Source organism: Ranitomeya variabilis, chromosome 5, assembly GCF_051348905.1.
Source record: "Ranitomeya variabilis isolate aRanVar5 chromosome 5, aRanVar5.hap1, whole genome shotgun sequence".
NCBI classification, from domain to species: domain Eukaryota; kingdom Metazoa; phylum Chordata; class Amphibia; order Anura; family Dendrobatidae; genus Ranitomeya; species Ranitomeya variabilis.
The window spans coordinates 35443066-35462433 of record NC_135236.1 but is presented as its reverse complement, the minus strand read 5'-3'; the positions used below and the strand labels follow the sequence as shown (position 1 = coordinate 35462433).

General features: G+C 43.5%; 1 protein-coding gene across 1 annotated transcript in view; it reads left to right on the top strand.

Annotated features, from left to right (window-relative positions):
* The first annotated feature begins 9717 nt into the window (after positions 1–9717).
* The window catches only part of LOC143774809 (extracellular calcium-sensing receptor-like), a 125218-nt gene continuing 115567 nt past the window's right edge, over positions 9718–19368 (top strand). The window contains exons 1-3 of the mRNA XM_077262577.1: positions 9718–9807; positions 10437–10447; positions 18563–18665. Coding sequence (XP_077118692.1) covers positions 9718–9807; positions 10437–10447; positions 18563–18665 — 204 coding nt within the window. The remainder of the gene's footprint in view (positions 9808–10436; positions 10448–18562; positions 18666–19368) is intronic.

Below are 19368 nucleotides of genomic sequence, written 5' to 3'. Positions count from 1 at the left end.
TCCACTAGTCCTCCACTGACCAGACCACTGCTGCCCGTGTACCCCTGGAACCAATTTTAAAGTGCCTACAGCCAGCCCATTTTATTGTGTTAGGCCTTCGAAGCCTGTCTGCGGTCCCTCCTTCCACTAGGCCTCCACTGACCAGACCACTGCTGCCCGTGTACCCCTGGAACCAATTTTAAAGTGCCTACAGCCAGCCCATTTTATTGTGTTAGGCCTTCGAAGCCTGTCTGCGGTCCATACTTCCACTAGGCCTCCACTGACCAGACCACTGCTGCCCGTGTACCCCTGGAACCAATTTTAAAGTGCCTACAGCCAGCCCATTTTATTGTGTTAGGCCTTCGAAGCCTGTCTGCGGTCCATACTTCCACTAGTCCTCCACTGACCAGACCACTGCTGCCCGTGTACCCCTGGAACCAATTTTAAAGTGCCTACAGTCAGCCCATTTTATTGTGTTAGGCCTTCGAAGCCTGTCTGCGGTCCATACTTCCACTAGGCCTCCACTGACCAGACCACTGCTGCCCGTGTACCCCTGGAACCAATTTTAAAGTGCCTACAGCCAGCCCATTTTATTGTGTTAGGCCTTCGAAGCCTGTCTGCGGTCCATACTTCCACTAGTCCTCCACTGACCAGACCACTGCTGCCCGTGTACCCCTGGAACCAATTTTAAAGTGCCTACAGCCAGCCCATTTTATTGTGTTAGGCCTTCGAAGCCTGTCTGCGGTCCCTCCTTCCACTAGGCCTCCACTGACCAGACCACTGCTGCCCGTGTACCCCTGGAACCAATTTTAAAGTGCCTACAGCCAGCCCATTTTATTGTGTTAGGCCTTCGAAGCCTGTCTGCGGTCCATACTTTAAATACTCCTCCACTCAGCACCAAGCTGCCTGCCCGTGTATCCATGTAACCGCTGTAAAACTGCCATGAGCCTATTGTTTGTTATTTTAGGCCTTTGATAGCCTGTCTGCGGTCCCTACTCCTCCACTGACCACCAAGCTGCCTGCCCGTGTATCCATGTAACCGCTGTAAAACTGCCATGAGCCTATTGTTTGTTATTTTAGGCCTTTGAAGCCTTTCTGCGCTCCCTCCTTCCACTAGTCCTCCACTGACCAGACCACTGCTGCCCGTGTACCCCTGGAACCAATTTTAAAGTGCCTACAGCCAGCCCATTTTATTGTGTTAGGCCTTCGAAGCCTGTCTGCGGTCCATACTTCCACTAGTCCTCCACTGACCAGACCACTGCTGCCCGTGTACCCCTGGAACCAATTTTAAAGTGCCTACAGTCAGCCCATTTTATTGTGTTAGGCCTTCGAAGCCTGTCTGCGGTCCATACTTCCACTAGGCCTCCACTGACCAGACCACTGCTGCCCGTGTACCCCTGGAACCAATTTTAAAGTGCCTACAGCCAGCCCATTTTATTGTGTTAGGCCTTCGAAGCCTGTCTGCGGTCCATACTTCCACTAGGCCTCCACTGACCAGACCACTGCTGCCCGTGTACCCCTGGAACCAATTTTAAAGTGCCTACAGCCAGCCCATTTTATTGTGTTAGGCCTTCGAAGCCTGTCTGCGGTCCATACTTTAAATACTCCTCCACTCACCACCAAGCTGCCTGCCCGTGTATCCATGTAACCGCTGTAAAACTGCCATGAGCCTATTGTTTGTTATGTTAGGCCTTTGATAGCCTGTCTGCGGTCCTTACTTTAAATACTCCTCCACTCACCACCTAGCTGCCTGTGTATCCATGTAACCGATGTAAAACTGCCATGACTGCCTACTGTTTGTTATTTTAGGCCTTTGATAGCCTGTCTGCGGCCCCTACTTGCAATACTCCTCCACTGACCACAATGCTGCCTGGAGTGCCTGCCTGTGTATCCATGTAACCGATGTAAAACTGCCATGACTGCCTACTGTTTGTTATTTTAGGCCTTTGATAGCCTGTCTGCGGCCCCTACTTGCAATACTCCTCCACTGAGCACAATGCTGCCTGGAGTGCCTGCCTGTGTATCCATGTAACCGATGTAAAACTGCCATGACTGCCTACTGTTTGTTATTTTAGGCCTTTGATAGCCTGTCTGCAGCCCCTACTTGCAATACTCCTCCACTGACCACACCAATGCTGCCCGTGTACCCCTGGAACCTATTTAAAAGTTCATAGAGCCTAGTTATATATTTTATTTACTATTAATAAGGCCATGATGGACTACGCTGTACCACGCTACAAGCTAACCAGTCGACACTTCTTTTGCGAGAAAAGCCATCCCAACCCTCCACCAGCATGTAGAAGACCGCATTGTCCATGCACTCTGGCAATCTGTGAGTACAAAGGTGCACCTGACAACAGACGCATGGACCTGTAGGCATGGCCACGGAAGATTACGTGTCCATTACGGCGCAATGGGTTAATGTGGTGGATGCATGGTCCACAGGGGACAGCCTACTAAGTCTGTCTGCAGTCCCTAATTCAAATTGTCCTCCACTGTCTAAATCGGAACTTCCACCTTCTGGCTTTCGGCCTATAGTATCAGAAATTAAACTGCATTTGGCCTTCAACTTTGGTTAGGGCCTACTAACGGCTTCTGCCCCTCCCTGGTGTTGCCCTCAACTAAATAAAGCTGAGCTTCAACCTTCCGGCTCTCATTATGTGGTTTTAAAAAAAAAAATGGTGGTTAGGGCCTACTAACGGCTTCTGCCCCTCCCTGGTGTTGTCCTCAACTAAATAAAGCTGAGCTTCAACCTTCCGGCTCTCATTATGTGGTTTTAAAAAAAAAAAAAATGGTGGTTAGGGCCTACTAACGGCTTCTGCCCCTCCCTGGTGTTGTCCTCAACTAAATAAAGCTGAGCTTCAACCTTCCGGCTCTCATTAAGTGGTTTTTAAAAAAAAATGGTGGTTAGGGCCTACTAACGGCTTCTGCCCCTCCCTGGTGTTGTCCTCAACTAAATAAAGCTGAGCTTCAACCTTCCGGCTCTCATTAAGTGGTTTTAAAAAAAAAAAAATTGGTGGTTAGGGCCTACTAACGGCTTCTGCCCCTCCCTGGTGTTGTCCTCAACTAAATAAAGCTGAGCTTCAACCTTCCGGCTCTCATTAAGTGGTTTTTAAAAAAAAATGGTGGTTAGGGCCTACTAACGGCTTCTGCCCCTCCCTGGTGTTGTCCTCAACTAAATAAAGCTGAGCTTCAACCTTCCGGCTCTCATTAAGTGGTTTTTAAAAAAAAATGGTGGTTAGGGCCTACTAACGGCTTCTGCCCCTCCCTGGTGTTGTCCTCAACTAAATAAAGCTGAGCTTCAACCTTCCGGCTCTCATTAAGTGGTTTTAAAAAAAAAAAAATTGGTGGTTAGGGCCTACTAACGGCTTCTGCCCCTCCCTGGTGTTGTCCTCAACTAAATAAAGCTGAGCTTCAACCTTCCGGCTCTCATTAAGTGGTTTTAAAAAAAAAAAAATTGGTGGTTAGGGCCTACTAACGGCTTCTGCCCCTCCCTGGTGTTGTCCTCAACTAAATAAAGCTGAGCTTCAACCTTCCGGCTCTCATTAAGTGGTTTTAAAAAAAAAAAAAATGGTGGTTAGGGCCTACTAACGGCTTCTGCCCCTCCCTGGTGTTGTCCTCAACTAAATAAAGCTGAGCTTCAACCTTCCGGCTCTCATTATGTGGTTTAAAAAAAAAAAATGGTGGTTAGGGCCTACTAACGGCTTCTGCCCCTCCCTGGTGTTGTCCTCAACTAAATAAAGCTGAGCTTCAACCTTCCGGCTCTCATTAAGTGGTTTTTAAAAAAAAATGGTGGTTAGGGCCTACTAACGGCTTCTGCCCCTCCCTGGTGTTGTCCTCAACTAAATAAAGCTGAGCTTCAACCTTCCGGCTCTCATTATGTGGTTTTAAAAAAAAAAAAAATGGTGGTTAGGGCCTACTAACGGCTTCTGCCCCTCCCTGGTGTTGTCCTCAACTAAATAAAGCTGAGCTTCAACCTTCCGGCTCTCATTAAGTGGTTTTTAAAAAAAAATGGTGGTTAGGGCCTACTAACGGCTTCTGCCCCTCCCTGGTGTTGTCCTCAACTAAATAAAGCTGAGCTTCAACCTTCCGGCTCTCATTAAGTGGTTTTAAAAAAAAAAAAAATGGTGGTTAGGGCCTACTAACGGCTTCTGCCCCTCCCTGGTGTTGCCCTCAACTAAATAAAGCTGAGCTTCAACCTTCTGCTCCAAATTACCATTTTAAAAAATGCAATAGGCTTTTCCGGCCTACTAAAGGTGTCTGCCCCTCCCTGGTGTTGTCCTCAACTGAACAAAGCTGAGCTTCCACATTCTGGCTTTCGCCCTATACTATCAGATATTAAACTGCATTTGGCCTACTAGTGTGGTTAGGCCCTTGAAACAGTGTCTGCTGCTCTTGGGTTTGCTACTCCACTGAACAAAGCAATGCCGCCTGTTTAGTCCTGTTACCAATTTTGAACTGCATGTAGCCTACTTTATTCTTTGGCCCTATATCTGTTTCCTCCTCATCCTGCCCATTGCCCAGCCACTGCTAAATGAGTCTGCTGGTACATTGACCTAGACCACTACATTCCCCTTGTACTCTACACAGCCAGAATCTGTCCCTGCTGAAAGTAAGGTTCCCCTTCCCGCATGTTATACCACCTTACACAGGGACAAAGAGGAAGGTGCAGATGAAAGTGCAGGTTCCTTCATCAGGTGGGGGGGCATACTCGTTGGCGACGTCACTGGCACAGGGCCCCTCAGAGTACGCAAAAGTGTCGCTGCTGGTGGGAGGCGCCCCCGCCATGCAAACACACCGCCGTACTTTGAGGGGCCCTGTGCCAGTGGCAATGCGAACGAGTGGGCCCCCCCCTGCTTGCTCAGGATCACAGCACTTGCAACTTTTAAATACTTACCTTTCCCTGCAACACCGCCGTGACGTAGTCCGCATTTCCTGGGCCCACGAAAAACTTGAGCCAGCCCTACTCCCCCCACAACTTTCCCCCAATTCCCTATGCCCAACTATTATTATACAGTTAATTAAGATTGGCAAGCTTCAGAAACAAGAATGGATGTTTTTGGCATTAAAATGGGCACTGTAGGTGTTTTCCTGGCCTCCACTCACTGCCGACTATGCTTCCCCATTGACTTGCATTGGGTTTCGTGTTTCGGTCGATCCCCGACTTTTAGCGATAATCGGCCGACTGCACTCGACTCGACTCTGGACAAAATCGGGTTTCCCAAAACCCTACTCGATCTTAAAAAAATGAAAGTCGCTCAACCCTACTCTCCAACACATGATGATGGAAACTCCCTTGATTTGGTCTTCTCCCGGCTTTGCTCACTGGATGATTTCACAAACTCCCCTCTCCCGCTCTCTGACCACAACCTTCTTTCATTCTCTATCAAGAACTGCCATCCCGCTCAGGTCATCCCCACTTTCCACACTTATAGAAACATACAGGCCATTAACACCCAGAAACTTATGAAGAACTTGCAGTCTTCATTGGCCCCAATCTCCTCCATCTCTTGTCCTGATTCTGCTCTGAAGCATTACAATGAAACCCTGCAAAGTGCCCTGGAAGAAGCTGCACCTCCTATACATAGAACAACTCGGCACAGACGGCGACAACCGTGGCACACGCTGCAAACACGTTTCCTGCAGCGGTGCTCCAGGTGCGCCGAACGTCTGTGGAGAAAATCTAATCTGCCCGAAGATTTCATTCATTATAAGTTCATGTTAAAAACATACAACTCTGCCCTTCACCTCTCCAAACAAACCTATTTCAACACCCTCATCACCTCGCTGTCCAATAACCCTAAACGTCTCTTTGACACTTTCCGGTCCCTACTCAACCCAAGAGAGCAGGCCCCAACCACAGATCTCCACGCTGACGATCTGGCCAATTACTTCAAAGAAAAAATTGACCACATTCGACAGGAAATCATTTCCCAATCTCTTCATACCAAGCACTGTCCTCCCTCCCCCACTGCATCTAGTTCACTCTCTGACTTTGAACCAGTTACAGAAGAAGAAGTAAGCAGGCTCCTTGCATCTTCTCGCCCGACCACTTGCACCAGCGACCCCATTCCGTCGCATCTCCTCCAGTCCCTTTCCCCGGCTGTCACCTCTCACCTAACAAAAATATTCAACCTTTCCCTCACTTCCGGTATTTTTCCCTCCTCATTTAAGCATGCCATCATACATCCACTACTTAAAAAGCCCTCCCTCGATCAAAATTGTGCCGCTAATTATAGACCTGTCTCTAATCTTCCCTTCATCTCTAAACTCCTGGAACGCCTGGTCCACTCCCGTCTTACCCGCTATCTCTCAGATAATTCTCTTCTCGACCCTCTTCAATCTGGTTTCCGCTCTTTACACTCTACTGAAACTGCCCTCACTAAAGTCTCTAATGACCTACTAACAGCTAAATCTAATGGTCACTATTCCATGCTAATTCTCTTGGATCTCTCCGCAGCATTCGACACTGTGGATCATCAGCTCCTCCTCACTATGCTCCGCTCCATCGGCCTCAAGGACACCGTTCTCTCTTGGTTCTCCTCCTATCTCTCTGGCCGATCCTTCACTGTTTGTTTTGCTGGTTCCTCCTCCTCTCACCTTCCCCTTACTGTTGGGGTTCCTCAAGGATCAGTCCTAGGCCCCCTCCTCTTCTCTTTGTATACTGCCCCTATTGGACAAACAATCAGTAGATTTGGTTTCCAGTACCATCTCTGTGCTGACGACACCCAATTATATACCTCTTCTCCTGTTATCACGCCGACCTTTTTAGAAAACACCAGTGATTGTCTTACCGCTGTCTCTAACATCATGTCCTCCCTCTATCTGAAACTGAACCTGTCAAAAACTGAACTCCTCGTGTTCTCTCCCTCTACAAACCTACCTTTGCCCGACATTGCCATCTCTGTGTGCGGTTCCACCATTACTCCAAAGCAACATGCCCGCTGCCTTGGAGTCATCCTTGATTCCGAGCTTTCATTCACCCCCCACATCCGATCACTGGCTCGCTCTTCTTATCTGCATCTCAAAAACATTTCCAGAATTCGCCCTTTTCTTACTTTCGACTCTGCAAAAACTCTTACTGTCTCACTTATTCATTCTCGTCTGGACTATTGTAACTCTCTACTAATTGGCCTACCTTTTACCAGACTCTCCCCGCTCCAATCTGTCCTGAATGCTGCTGCCAGGATCATATTCCTCGCCAACCGTTACACCGATGCCTCTACCTTGTGCCAGTCATTACACTGGCTACCCATCCAATCAAGAATCCAGTACAAAACTACTACCCTCATCCACAAAGCACTCCATGGCTCAGCACCACCCTACATCTCCTCTCTGGTCTCAGTCTACCAACCTACCCGTGCCCTCCGCTCTGCTAATGACCTCAGGTTAGCATCCTCAATAATCAGAACCTCCCACTCCCGTCTCCAAGACTTTACACGTGCGGCGCCGATTCTTTGGAATGCACTACCTAGGTTAATACAATTAATCCCCACAGTTTTAAGCGTGCACTAAAAACTCATTTGTTCAGATTGGCCTACCGCCTCAACGCATTAACCTAATTATCCCTGTGTGGCCTATTAATAAAAAACAACAACATAATCACGTTCCTCCATCATGTTCTCATACACTTTATGCAGTTAATAGCCTCTGTGTCTGTACTGTTACATACTTAGGCAGTTAACTGGTTCATGCAGCTTTACATGAACACCCGAGCCTTACACTATGGCTGGTCCAAATAACTAAAGCAATTGTTACCATCCACCTCTTGTGTCTCCCCTTTTCCTCATAGATTGTAAGCTTGCGAGCAGGGCCCTCATTCCTCCTGGTATCTGTTTTGAACTGTGATTTCTGTTATGCTGTAATGTCTGTTGTCTGTATAAGTCCCCTCTATAAGTTGTAAAGCGCTGCGGAATATGTTGGCGCTATATAAATAAAATTATTATTATTATTATTACTCGAGTATATATGGTAATAATAACCTGTACTATACAGGAAGAATGACCACCTGATGAAAGAATTGAAGGTAATTATAAATATCCTTAATCGGACAGGTAGCCTCAAAACTGTGAAAAAAGAAAAAAAATGCAAAATGAATATAAAACCAAAAGTGAAGATCTAAGAATTCGGACTAGATATAAAAGATTAGCGGAGACACCACATGTATCGCCACTCAAAGTGTGGCTTCCTCAGGGGCAGATATATCATTTTTTTCCACAGTTTACATATTCATTTAACTTTTTTTACCAAGTTGTGTGTACACTGCCGTAATTGTGGTATGTTTTCTATTTAGGATTATTTAGGTGTCAACCTGCTCTAACAGCAACTCCTACTGAGACATATTTATTTTAAATTTTAGTGTTTTTTTCTGATTCTTGAGACCAGTTGGACACTAGAGGAGAAGTATGAGTCCTGCCATGGACACACCTGGTGGATTACTGTATTCTTCTTTGCTTTTTGAATGTTTTTAATTGTGTGCCATTATATCTCCATCCATGGTAATAAAGAATTTCTATTATTTATCTTGGTGATCCCAACTTCTTTTGCATACTTCTTTTTTCTACCTTTCATGTTGGCCTTTTAGGTTTGCGGTTGTTTGATGCCAATCTTATTAGTTGCACCCTCAGCTTCTTCAGTTACTGCCACAGTTATGCTCTAACTCTCTTCCAAATTTTTTGCATGTTGTTTTGGTGCACGTTGTTAGTTGATCCCATTGTTTTTTTTCCTCTAAAAAGGAGCAAAAAAGGAAAAAAACATAAACAAAGAGCTTCTTTAATTTTTAGGCAAAACTCATCAACTCAAGTGCAACACGTTGAAGAATTTGCAAAGAAGCCCACAAAAGAAATTTAGGAAAGTTATTTAAATAATCAATGCATCAATGCATTAACCTAACTATCCCTGTGTGGCCTATTAAAAAAGAAAAACAAAAAAAAAAACACATAATCAGGTTCCTCGCATCATGTTCTCATACACTTTATGCAGTTAATAGCCCTCTGTGTCTGTACTGCTACATACTTAGGCAGTTAACTGGTTCATGCAGCTTTACATGAACACCTGATTCTTACACTATGGCTGGTCCAAATAACTAAAGCAATTGTTACCATCCACCTCTCGTGTCTCCCCTTTTCCTCATAGTTTGTAAGCTTGCAAGCAGGGCCCTCATTCCTCCTGGTATCTGTTTTGAACTGTGATTTCTGTTATGCTGTAATGTCTATTGTCTGTACAAGTCCCCTCTATAAGTTGTAAAGCGCTGCGGAATATGTTGGCGCTATATAAATAAAAATTATTATTATTAATTATTATTATTATTAAATAAACAGAAGGACTCAATTGGCCACCATGAATATGTCCATGCCACGTCTATTATATGTCCATTATTGGTCAGCTAAGAAGATGATACTATCTGAAGTTTTAAATGACACTGTAGCCCTGATTAATTAAAGAAGTTGTCGAGGAATTATTTTTTAATGTATGTCAAAAAACTAACAGGCAGGTAGTCTCTAACAGAGGCAAATCTGTCAGTTGTACCCAGAGCTAGCTCAGAGCTGTCACTGACCACTCTCGCTGGTGATACAGTTGCTCCATGTCAGCAGAGGAGCTCTTCTTCTTCTGGGCTGCATGACTGCCAACGTCATGCTGAATGACAGCTGACTTACCAAACTTGGGGAGACGGCTATCAATCAGCAATATGGTGGCAGTCACCGAGCAGAACAGAAAAGAAGCTGCTGCTCTGTCAACATGACGTCAGCAGAAACAAGTGAGTCACCAGCAAGAGCAGACTATGACCACTCTGTTCCTGCAGAGATCGACCTCAGGAACAATAGGCAGGTAGATAGTAATGACCTGACTGTTAGAACTTAGGCACATTATAAAAACAAAAAGTCCTGAATAAACTCTTTGAGTCCTAATGGAAGGATCTCTTGAGTATGATGCTCCAAATTCAAACCAGAAGCAACATTTCAAGCGAGATTTGTGGCAAAAACTGCTTGACGAATTATCCTCTATCATGATGTCCATTTCTATCATATAGCCTAGTAGATATTACTCAATCATGTTGTATCTTTGCTCAGAACATTAGTAGCCATTAAGATGGTGTTATCAAAATCTTATCAAACACTGGTACTATGTTCATGCCTTTTAATGAAATGTCCATGATGTAAATAGTAGTCGTCGGTATTGCTCTGTGTGGAGTATTAGGCAGCCATTAAGAAGAACTTATGGGAAGCTTGACAATACACCATTACTATGTCCATGACATTTTGATCATAACTATAATATATTAAGTCATTGGTGGATTTACATTTAAAAGACCTGAATGCCTATATGTGCGATTTGTGGGTGGAGGGTTGATTTTACTAATAGATTCTCTTTCAGTGTTTACAAAGATTGCTGTATTAGGAAGCTTATTAGGACACCATGACTCCATACTGTACATGATATTTCTACTTCCTTGAAAGGTGGTCAATCGGTAAGCGGAATATGAACATCTTTTGCATCCTGAGGAGACTCATCCTTGTCTGCTATCTTCTGCCATCCATTAGTTCCATGTCTCCGAAATGTAGTATACCACCAGTGTCAGAGCTTGAAGGAAGCATTAATCAAGGAGACATCATGATTGGATTTGTGTTATCTATTCACCAAGACAAAATTTACCAAAAATTGTCTTTTACAACGAGACCGCCTAGGACCAATTGTACAACGTGAGTGCACATGACATGTTTATATCTCATGTTTATGTTTTTTATATTGTTCTGGAATGTTTGAAACCCTTTCATGACCTTTGACGTATCGATAAGTTAAAGGTTGGGTCCCTGCCTTTAACCTGGGATCCGATGCTGATCCAAAATCTTTCCCTGTACTTAATGGTTGATTTAGTCACTCATCAATTGCTTATATAGCCACAGGTAGATCTGAGATCCACCCGCGGTAGTTAATCAGTTAAATGGTGCTGTCAATCACTGAAAGCAGCATTTAACATGCCTGAACCGGAAGCTCATTACAAATCCCACCAATTAAAATTAATTATATAATTGATTGTTTCACATATTGTGCTTTCGGGGGAAGATTGAGACAAGCGATAGGTGCAATGTAATATATCAATATGATTAAGTATGCAAATAATAGTAAAGCAAGCAATCTATTTACATTGCTCTCAGAGCTTTGATTTACACTCCAAACCCTCATGTAATGTATCAGGCTATTATTTTATCAAGAGCCACCACATAACAATTCTTGAAAAGCTAAGAAAACAGATGAAAGGAAATGGGATTGAAGAAGTGTTGCATATACTTTAGTTGTAAGAAAGAAGAGAGTATATAATAAGAGAGGGCACTGTATATAATTATATTGGATAGGACTGAGTGTACTTATAGGATGCTGAGTTGTCTTTCTTTACGTAGGAAGGTGAAGGTGGTCTGTGCAGTTTTGGTGTTCTACAGCGGGTAGCTGTTCCAGGAACACCCCCCCACTCCTATATTGTAGATGAGTCTTCAATTGTTAGGTCCTGGACAAGCCTTTTAACAATCTATGAGGCACAAGTCTCCGGAAGCACAAGCCAGGCACTATGCATTGGGCACTAAAGTGGCATATTTGCAATTTTCACTATGCAACACCCATTGCACACTAATTTCAGAAAAACATCAGTGGGGTCATATTAACCCCTTAATGACTGCCGATACACCTTTTAACTGTGGCAGTTAAAGGTACTTATTCCTCAGCACAGCTTTTTGATGGCGCTGAGAAATAAGTGTATAGCACCCCCCAGCATCAGAAATTCTCTGGGGTCTAGGATAACAGGGATAGCAAATTTCCCATTTAATTTCTCTTTCTTCTGATGTGATCTACCACATCAGAGGAGAGAGAAATGGGGTCCCTCAAGCCCACTCAGTACCTACAGTGTCCCTGGACCCTCCTGCCTTCCCTTGGTCCTATCCCCCGGCCGCTGGCATCTTCTTCTGGGAAGAAAATGGCAGGCGCATGCGCAGTACGCCCGCTGAGGTCTGCCGGCCTGCACTCGGCAGCAATAGGAAATTTTTCCTTTTGGATAATATTGATCATTGTGATAGATCCTATCACAGTGATTAAAATAAAAAAAGTAAATCAACCCCCCGTTTATCACCCCCTTAGTTGGGTAAAAATTAAAAAAAAAATGTATTTTTTCCATCTTTACGTTAGGGTTAGGGTTGGGGCTAGGGTTAGGGTTTAGTTTAGGTTTGTGTTGGGGTTAGGGTTGTGGTTATGGTTTGAATTATAGTTAGGGTTGGGATTAGGGTTAAGGTGTGTTAGTGTTGTGGTTAGGGTCAAGGTTAGGATTGGGATTAAGGTTAGGGGTGTTTTGAGATTAGGGTTGGATATAGATGTGGGGGTTTCCACTGGTTATGTACCGTATTTTCCGGCGTATAAGACGACTGGGCGTATAAGACGACCCCCCAACTTTACCAGTTAAAATATAAAATCTTCTTAAAAGTCGGGGGTCTTCTTATACACCCTATGTCGTCTTATAGGGCCGGTGAATATGTGCCTTTTGGGGGGGGGGGGGAGTGATCCTGATGACGAGGGGGCGTCTCACAGGAAAGTGAGTATCCCCCATTACCTTATCGTAGCGGTGCAGCGTGGGGGTCTCAGTGCTGGGAGTGGCGGCGGCGGCTGCTGTGCTCTGGTGCGGCGGCTGCTGTGCTCTGGTGCGGCGGCTCCTCTTCTGTGTGGGGCCTCTGTGCTGTGAGGTGGCGGTGGCATATCTTTATCCAGTTGGGGCTCCTCCGGCATCTCCTTAGCCCTGGAGGCCCCGCCGCAACTCCATCGGTGCAATGCAGCGGCCATTTTCCCGGAGGCAGCTCAATAGGTGCGATGCGGTGGCCTCCGGGAAAATGGCCGCTGCTCAGATTCAGATCTCGTCCCGAAATCTCGGGACACGAGATCTGAATCTGAGCAGCGGCCATTTTCCCGGAGGCCACCACATTGCACCGATGGAGTTGCGGCGGGGCCTCCAGGGCTAAGGAGATGCCGGAGGAGCCCCAACTGGATAAAGATATGCCGCCGCCACCGCCACCTCACAGCACAGAGGCCCCACACAGAAGAGGAGCCGCCGCACCAGAACACAGCAGCCGCCGCCGCTCCCAGCACTGACACCCCCACGCTGCACCGCTAGGATAAGGTAATGGGGATTACTCACTTTCCTGTGAGACGCCCCCTCGTCATCAGGATCACTCCCCCTCCCCACCCACCATATACACCGGCGTACAAGACGATTCCCGGCGTATAAGACGACCCCCGACTTTTAAGAAGATTTTCGGGGGTTAAAAAGTCGTCTTATACGCCGGAAAATACGGTACATCAGAGGGTCTCCAAATGCGACATGGTGCCCACGATTGATTCCAGACAATTCTGCGTTTAAAAGTCAAATGGTGCTTCCTCACTTCTGAGCCCTGCCATGTGTCCAAACAGTGGCCTTCCCTCACATATGGGGTATCAGCGTACTCAGAAGAAATTGCACAACAAATTTTGTCGTTCATTTTCTCCTGAAACCCTTGTGAAAATAAAAAAAATTTGGTGCCAACATAATTATTTTGTGAAAACACTAAAATGTTCGTTTTTTCCTTTTACACTGCTTTACTTCTCGTGAAGCACCTGAAGGGTTAATAAACTTCTTGAATGTGGTTTTGCACACCTTGGGAGGTGTAGTTTTTAGAATGGTGTCACTTTTGGGTATTTTCGGTTATATTGACCACCCAAACTCACTTCACTTGTGAGGTGGTCCCTAAACTTTTTTTAAGCAAAATACATTTTGTTGGAAAAATGAGAATTTTTACCCTTGTAATGTCCAAACAAAAAAAATTATGTTTCCAAAATTGTGCTGATATAAAGTTGACATGAGGGAAATGTTATTTATTAACTATTTTGTGTGCCATCATTCTTTCAATTAAGGGTACAAAAATTAAAAGTTTGAAAATAGCAAAATTTTAACATTTTTTGCCAAATTTCAGTTTTTTTCATAAATAAAAGCAAGTTACACTGGGTATGGAAAGGGCCAAGTCTGAGGTCCAGAGCAGTCTGGAAGAGGTTTTCATTCAAGATATCTCTATACTTGGCTGCATTCAGGTTACCTTCAATGGCAACCAGTCGTCCTGTCCCTGCAGCTGAAAAACACCCCCATAGCATGATGCTGCCACCACCATGTTTCACTGTTGGGATTGTATTGGGCAGGTGATGAGCAGTGCCTGGTTTTCTCCACACATACTGCTTAGAATTATCACCAAAAAGGACTATCTTCATCTCATCAGACCAGAGAATCTTATTTCTCATGGTCTGGGAGTCCTTTATGTGTTTTTTAGCAAACTCTATGCGGGCTTTCAAATGTCTTGCACTGAGGACAGGCTTCAGTCGGGCCACTCTGCTATAAAGGCCTGACTGGTGGAGAGCTGCAGTGATAGTTGACTTTGTGGAACTTTCTGCCATCTCCCTACTGCATCTCTGAAACTAAGCCACAATGATCTTGGGGTTCTTCTTTACCCCTGTCACCAAGGCTCTTCTCCCACGATTGCTCAGTTTGGCTGGATGGACAAGTCTAGTAAGACTTCAGGTGGTCCCACACTTCATCCATTTAAGGATTATGGAGGCCACTGTGCTCTTAGGAACCTTGGGTACTGGGATCTGTGCCTTTCCACAATTCTGTCGCTGAGCTCCTTGGCCAGTTTCTATGACCTCATGATTCTCATTTGGTCTCACATGCACTGTGAGCTGTGAGGTCTTATATAGACAGGTGTGCGCCTTTCCAAATCAAGTCCTATCAGTTTGGACTTCAATGAAGGAGTACAACCATTTCAAGGAGGATCACAAGGAAATGGACAGCATGTGACTTAAATATGAGTTTCTGAGCAAAGGGTCTGAATACTTATGACCATGTGATATCTCAGTTTTTATTTTTTTAACAAATAAGCAAAAATTTCTCCATTTCTGTTATTTTTTCATTCAAGATGGGGTGCAGAGTGTACATTAATGAGAAAAAAATCAACTTTTTTGAAATTAACAAATGGCTGCAATGAAACAAAGAGTGAAAAATGTAAACGGGTCTGAAAACTTTCCATTTTCCACTGTATATCGAAGAAATTTTACCAGTATCATGAAGTACAAAATGTCACGAAAAAACAGTTTCAGAATCAGTGAGATATGTTACATTTTTCCAGAGCTATAGCTTCATAAAGTGACAGTGGTCGGAATTGCAAAATTTGGCTTGGTTATTAAGTACCAAATTGGCTCTGTCACTAAGGGGTTAATCATTACACTTCTAAATGATTTCCCTGAGTGCATTTGCAAAATGGGGTATCTTTTTGTGGACTTATGATCTTTTAGCAGTCTAGGGGCTCTGCAAATGGTGTCCATAAACTACTCCTCTTTCTTCTGATCCATTCTGTATGCTCATGCAGAAGTGTGTGACCAAATAACAGGTATTGCTGTATCAATAAGAAGTTGCTTTTTGAATGTTTGGGACCATTTCTGACTATTATTCTTTGTGAAAATTAAAAATTTGGTCTAAGATAACATTTTCCATAAAAAAGTTTTTTTTTTATTTTCACATCCCAATGTTATAAAATTCTGTGAAGCACTTAAAGGTACAATATGCTCATCATACCTCTAGACAAATTCTGTGAGAAGTATAGTTTCAAAAAAGAGGTAATTTTTAGGGGGCTACTGGTCTTCTGGTAGTACAAGAGCTTTACTGTGGGCCCAAACAGTAGTTTTCCCCAACATATGGGGCAACAACACACGTGTGGCCATGCGAGCCTTAAATAGTTGCAGCACGTACAGGACCTTCCTAGAAGGACCAATGAGAGGCTGCTACAGAGCCTGCGCACCTACAGGACCTTCCTAGAAGGACCAATAGAATTGACAGCAGTATCTGAACATGTGACCCTTGATCTCCACTGAGAGATCTTACTCTGGGCATGCTCAGAACGAGGAAAGCAGGATTTAGTCCCAGAAGCGTCTGCTCGCCGCTGCCCAACACTGGCCTCAATGGCAGAAGCAGGAACGGAAGCAGCAACTCTGCACAGAGTCAACCTGAGCGAGTTGCTGGGACTGATGTCTCTGCTGAGCAGGCTCCACTGCGGCAGGAAAAGAATGGGAGACCACAGCCGAGATGGCCTGAGATTCCCCCTGTGCAGAGGCGGGAACTCAACCCTTAACAGTGTTAAGTTTTCAAAATGAGGTGATATGTGGAGGGTTTAAACTGCTTAGGCAAGTCAGGAGAACTGAAAACATGGCGTCAGCTATTTTTTCTAGGCTATTTTGAGCTTCAAAAGTCAAAAGGTTTCACAAGAAATTTTGGTGCCTAATTTTCTCCAGTCACTCTTGTGAAAAAGAGAAATTAGGGGCTAAAGCAACATATTTTGTGGGAAAAATGTAATTTTTAATATTTTTCCTTCCACATTGCTTTAACTCCTGTGAAGCACCTAGAGAAACTCTAAACCTCTTGAATGTGAGGTGAGCACTTTGAGGGATGCAGTGTTTTAAATGGTGTCACTTTTTGGTATTTTCTGTCAAATACAGTAGGCTTGTTAAAGTCACTTCAAATGTGATGTGGTTCTTAAAAAATTGGTTTTGTAAATTTTGTTGTAAAAATGAAAAAGTGCTGATAAATGTTAACACTTTTAACATGCTAACAAAAATATGTTTACAAAATATGCCAATTTAAAGTGCACATGTGTAAAATTTTATTTATTAACTATTTGGATTAATGGCATAAGCATTCAAAAAACATTAATTGAAAATTGTGAATTTTTTTTTTGCAATTTTTTAATATTTTTTTTTAAATCCAAATCATTCTGACCTAAATTTACCACTAGCAATGTGTCATCAAAAGAACAAAAATAGAATCCCTGGGGTATGTGGAAACATTCCCTAGTTCTTACCACATATAGTGACACTGGTCAAAAATAAAAAAATTACATCATATAGGAGACACTGGTTCTGGATTACATACAATAGAAGACAATGGGCCTGGAGCATATACATTACAGAAGACACTGGGGCTGGAGTATATACATCACAGGAGACATTATGGATGGAGCATATACATCACAGGATATATTGTGGCTGGAGTATATACATTACAGAAGACACTGGGGCTGGAGTATATACATCACAGGAGACATTATGGATGGAGCATATACATCACAGGATATATTGTGGCTGGAGTATATACATTACAGAAGACACGGGGCTGGAGTATATACATCACAGGAGACATTATGGATGGAGCATATACATCACAGGATTTATTGTGGCTGGAGTATATACATTACAGAAGACTCTGGGGCTGGAGTATATACATCACAGGAGACATTATGGATGGAGCATATACATCACAGGATATATTGTGGCTGGAGTATATACATCACAGGAGACATTGCGGCTGGAACATGCACATTGCAGGAGACACTGGGACCTTGCTCGTGTCTTCATCTATGGGATGGGAGCTCATTGCATGCTAGCTTCACCCACACAGGAAGTCCAGGTGCTTGGACTGGCCTCGTTAGAATGCAATCCTTCATTGCAGGCACTGCAGCATTTAGTAGTGAATGCTGCTTCTGCATGGCCTCCAACAATCTGCCAGAGAGATGAAGAAAAGTCATCACAGGCAATTAACAGCCTGTAGATCGGAAGTCACCCACCCCTGCTTTAAGGACTACTCAGAAGACAGAAGTTTATGCTCACCTAGCCTTGTCCCTTACGTGACCCACCACAAAGCCTTGCTCTAGTGGTTTATTTTTTCACTAGCATTTTTTATTCCTCTGCTCTGATCTGAGGCTGGCCCCTCTGGCTGAGGGAAAAAAATCTACCTAAATTTTAATCTGGCAGATTCAATTTGTAAAGACTGGAAATGATATCTGCTTATTTTATTTCATGTAAATCATCGGTTTTCCTGACCCCAGAGTGTAAAAAACATAGGTAAAACAAAGTTAGAAAGAAAAATTATCCTTGTCCTACATTTATGCTCCGCCGTGCAACCTCACTTAGATCTAGTGATGTTTTTCAGTTGGGTGCAACCTCTTCTTCCATTCAGTGCATTGGTTCTTAGCATCCTTTGAGCTGGTAAAGTCGCACAATGTAATGACATGCGTCGCAACATTGTGATGACCTTGGGTTTTAACTTGCGAAAAACACAGCACTGGATTAAAGAAGAGGTTACGCTATACTGAAAACGATGAATCAAAGATGGGCTGCATGGAACGCCAAGTGAGGGCCTGGTGAATATATATATTTATTTTCTAACTCATTCTCAATCCTTTATAATCCATCAGTTTGGCTAATACATTTTTTTACCCCTTCCTGGCCCCAAATGCCGATCCAGCAAAATGGCAGAAGGCCATCCCAAAAGAAAAGTGAAAAAAATGTCAAGCTAATTTAATAAAAATTGCTTTTTGTTGACGGACTTCCTTTCATTCTGATGTACATTGTATTATTTTGACACTTTCTTTCTTGAATCAACCAAGCAGCCTGACATGATTGAATGTTTTTTTTTTCATGGCAAAGCTTTTTGTGTATTACTTCTCATTTTGATTTTGTCTATACTTCTCTTCTGAAGGTTCTGCGTGGATTGTTACCAACAGTTTCAGACTCTAATATTCACAGTAGATGAGATCAATCAACATTCCAAGATTCACCCCAATATGTCTCTAGGGTTCCAGGTATTTGACACATGTAATGTCCCTCAGTATGAATTACACGGAGCTCTACAATTTCTTTCTGAATCCAGCACTGCTGTGCCAAATTATCACTGTAATTGGAATTCCTCCGTTGCACTAATAATTGGATCCGGGCATTCATCAAATTCAATTATTTTGGCAAATGTCCTGGGAATATACAAATATCCACAGGTAGGAAAAAAAACAATAATCATTCACTTGTGTTTTAAATCGGATGGGTTAAAAACCCAAATTGATTGTAATTGGCTTAAAGCGAATTCAGCAACATGACTGCCAACCAGATGTAATGGTGCTGAATTGTAGAGGGAAAAATGGTAATAAATTCTCACCTAACCCCTTATTCACGCACTGTGAAGTTGAAATATTACTATAAACAGTACAGACCAAAAGTTTGGACACACCTTCTCATTTAAAGATTTTTCTGTATTTTCATGACTATGAAAATTGTAAATTCACACTGAAGGCATCAAAACTATGAATTAACACATGTGAAATCATATACTTAACACAAAAGTGTGAAACAACTGAAAATATGTCTTATATTCTAGGTTCTTCAAAGTAGCCACCTTTTGCTTTGATGACTGCTTTGCACACTCTTGGCATTCTCTTGATGAGCTTCAAGAGGTAGTCATCGGAAATAGTCTTCCAACAATCTTGAAGGAATTCCCAGAGATGCTTAGCACTT